We start from the raw sequence: 1,037 nt of genomic DNA, 5'->3' as shown, positions 1-1,037 counted from the left end.
CGGCGTGTTGGGCGCTGCAATGATATACGGCGCGTCGCGGAGCGTCCCGCGGCGCTGTGCTTCGCTCTGCTGTTCGGACCCTCAATATCTCTGCGAGCTGCACTAATGAAATGTGAAGGGAACGCGGAACCGAACGGGACGGAACGGGACGCGACAGGACGGCATCGCGTAGTATCGGGCCGCCGGCCAAACTCGGACCGAAAAATTAAAACCCATAATTGGCTATAAATAACGCTGTTGCGGGAGAAAAGACTCGACGGGAAAAAGAAAGAAAAAGATTGCTCCTTGCTGTGGCTCAGTTTGACATGATTCTTGTTCTTTTTGCAGTCCTTCGACTACACCGACCTATGCAGCAGCCAGGGCGTCATGGACCCCCTGACGGTGCGGGCGTCCTCACAAGGAGTCCCCAGCCCCGGGGCGCAGTCGGCGGCGGGGCAACCACCGCCCGCCAGGAGCAGACCCTGGCACGACTTCGGACGACAAAACGACGCGGACAAGATCCAGATCCAGAAATTGTAAGTATACATACAAAGTGTGATACGGACGTTGCCTGGGCCTTATGCACATACTACGTGAGCTCAAACTGGGACGGGGTACCCTTTGATATTTTTTTACCCCTGGGTAGAAATATCATGAGGTCCCTATAGGCTTTAGAAGTGGTAGTCCAGAGGGCCATCATGTAGTTGTAACTCTCTCCATGTAGTCCAGGGCTCGTAGTCTGTGCGCGATGTCGTGGAGCGTCGGGGCGGGCTGGCGGCGCGCGGCGAGCGCCGTGCGGGTAGGCCACCCGGCGGCAGCCCTGCTGGCCGGGACTGCATACCCGCCAGACATGCACGGCGAGCGGAGCCTGCCGCCCAGCCCAGAGGCCCAGGCGGGTGGAGGGCGTGGCGGGGCCGTGGAAGAGATTTTTGTTGTTTTCACGATGAAAATGAATCGCGCCTCGTCGTGATAGATTGGATAGACAGGAGAATAGAGATGGAGAGAGAGGAGAAAGGGGCGGGGCCGCCGCCCCTTATCACGGTAGTCTACGGGTGGGG

The 1,037-nt window shown here is 58.6% G+C and overlaps 1 protein-coding gene across 5 annotated transcripts in view; it reads left to right on the top strand.

Annotated features, from left to right (window-relative positions):
• Positions 1-330: 330 nt before the first annotated feature.
• Positions 331-1,037, top strand: part of LOC113213422 (protein grainyhead-like) — a 30,150-nt gene continuing 29,443 nt past the window's right edge. For all 5 annotated transcript variants that reach the window (XM_052267769.1, XM_052267768.1, XM_052267767.1 and 2 more), the window contains exon 1: positions 331-515. In XM_052267769.1, the coding sequence (XP_052123729.1) occupies positions 367-515 (149 nt within the window). In that variant the 5' untranslated portion in view covers positions 331-366. The remainder of the gene's footprint in view (positions 516-1,037) is intronic.

Source organism: Frankliniella occidentalis, unplaced genomic scaffold (assembly GCF_000697945.3).
Source record: "Frankliniella occidentalis isolate FOCC.00 unplaced genomic scaffold, Focc_3.1 Scaffold58, whole genome shotgun sequence".
In the NCBI taxonomy this organism is placed as follows: domain Eukaryota; kingdom Metazoa; phylum Arthropoda; class Insecta; order Thysanoptera; family Thripidae; genus Frankliniella; species Frankliniella occidentalis.
Note: the sequence above shows the minus strand (reverse complement) of the source record. Positions and strands in the feature narration are given on the sequence as shown.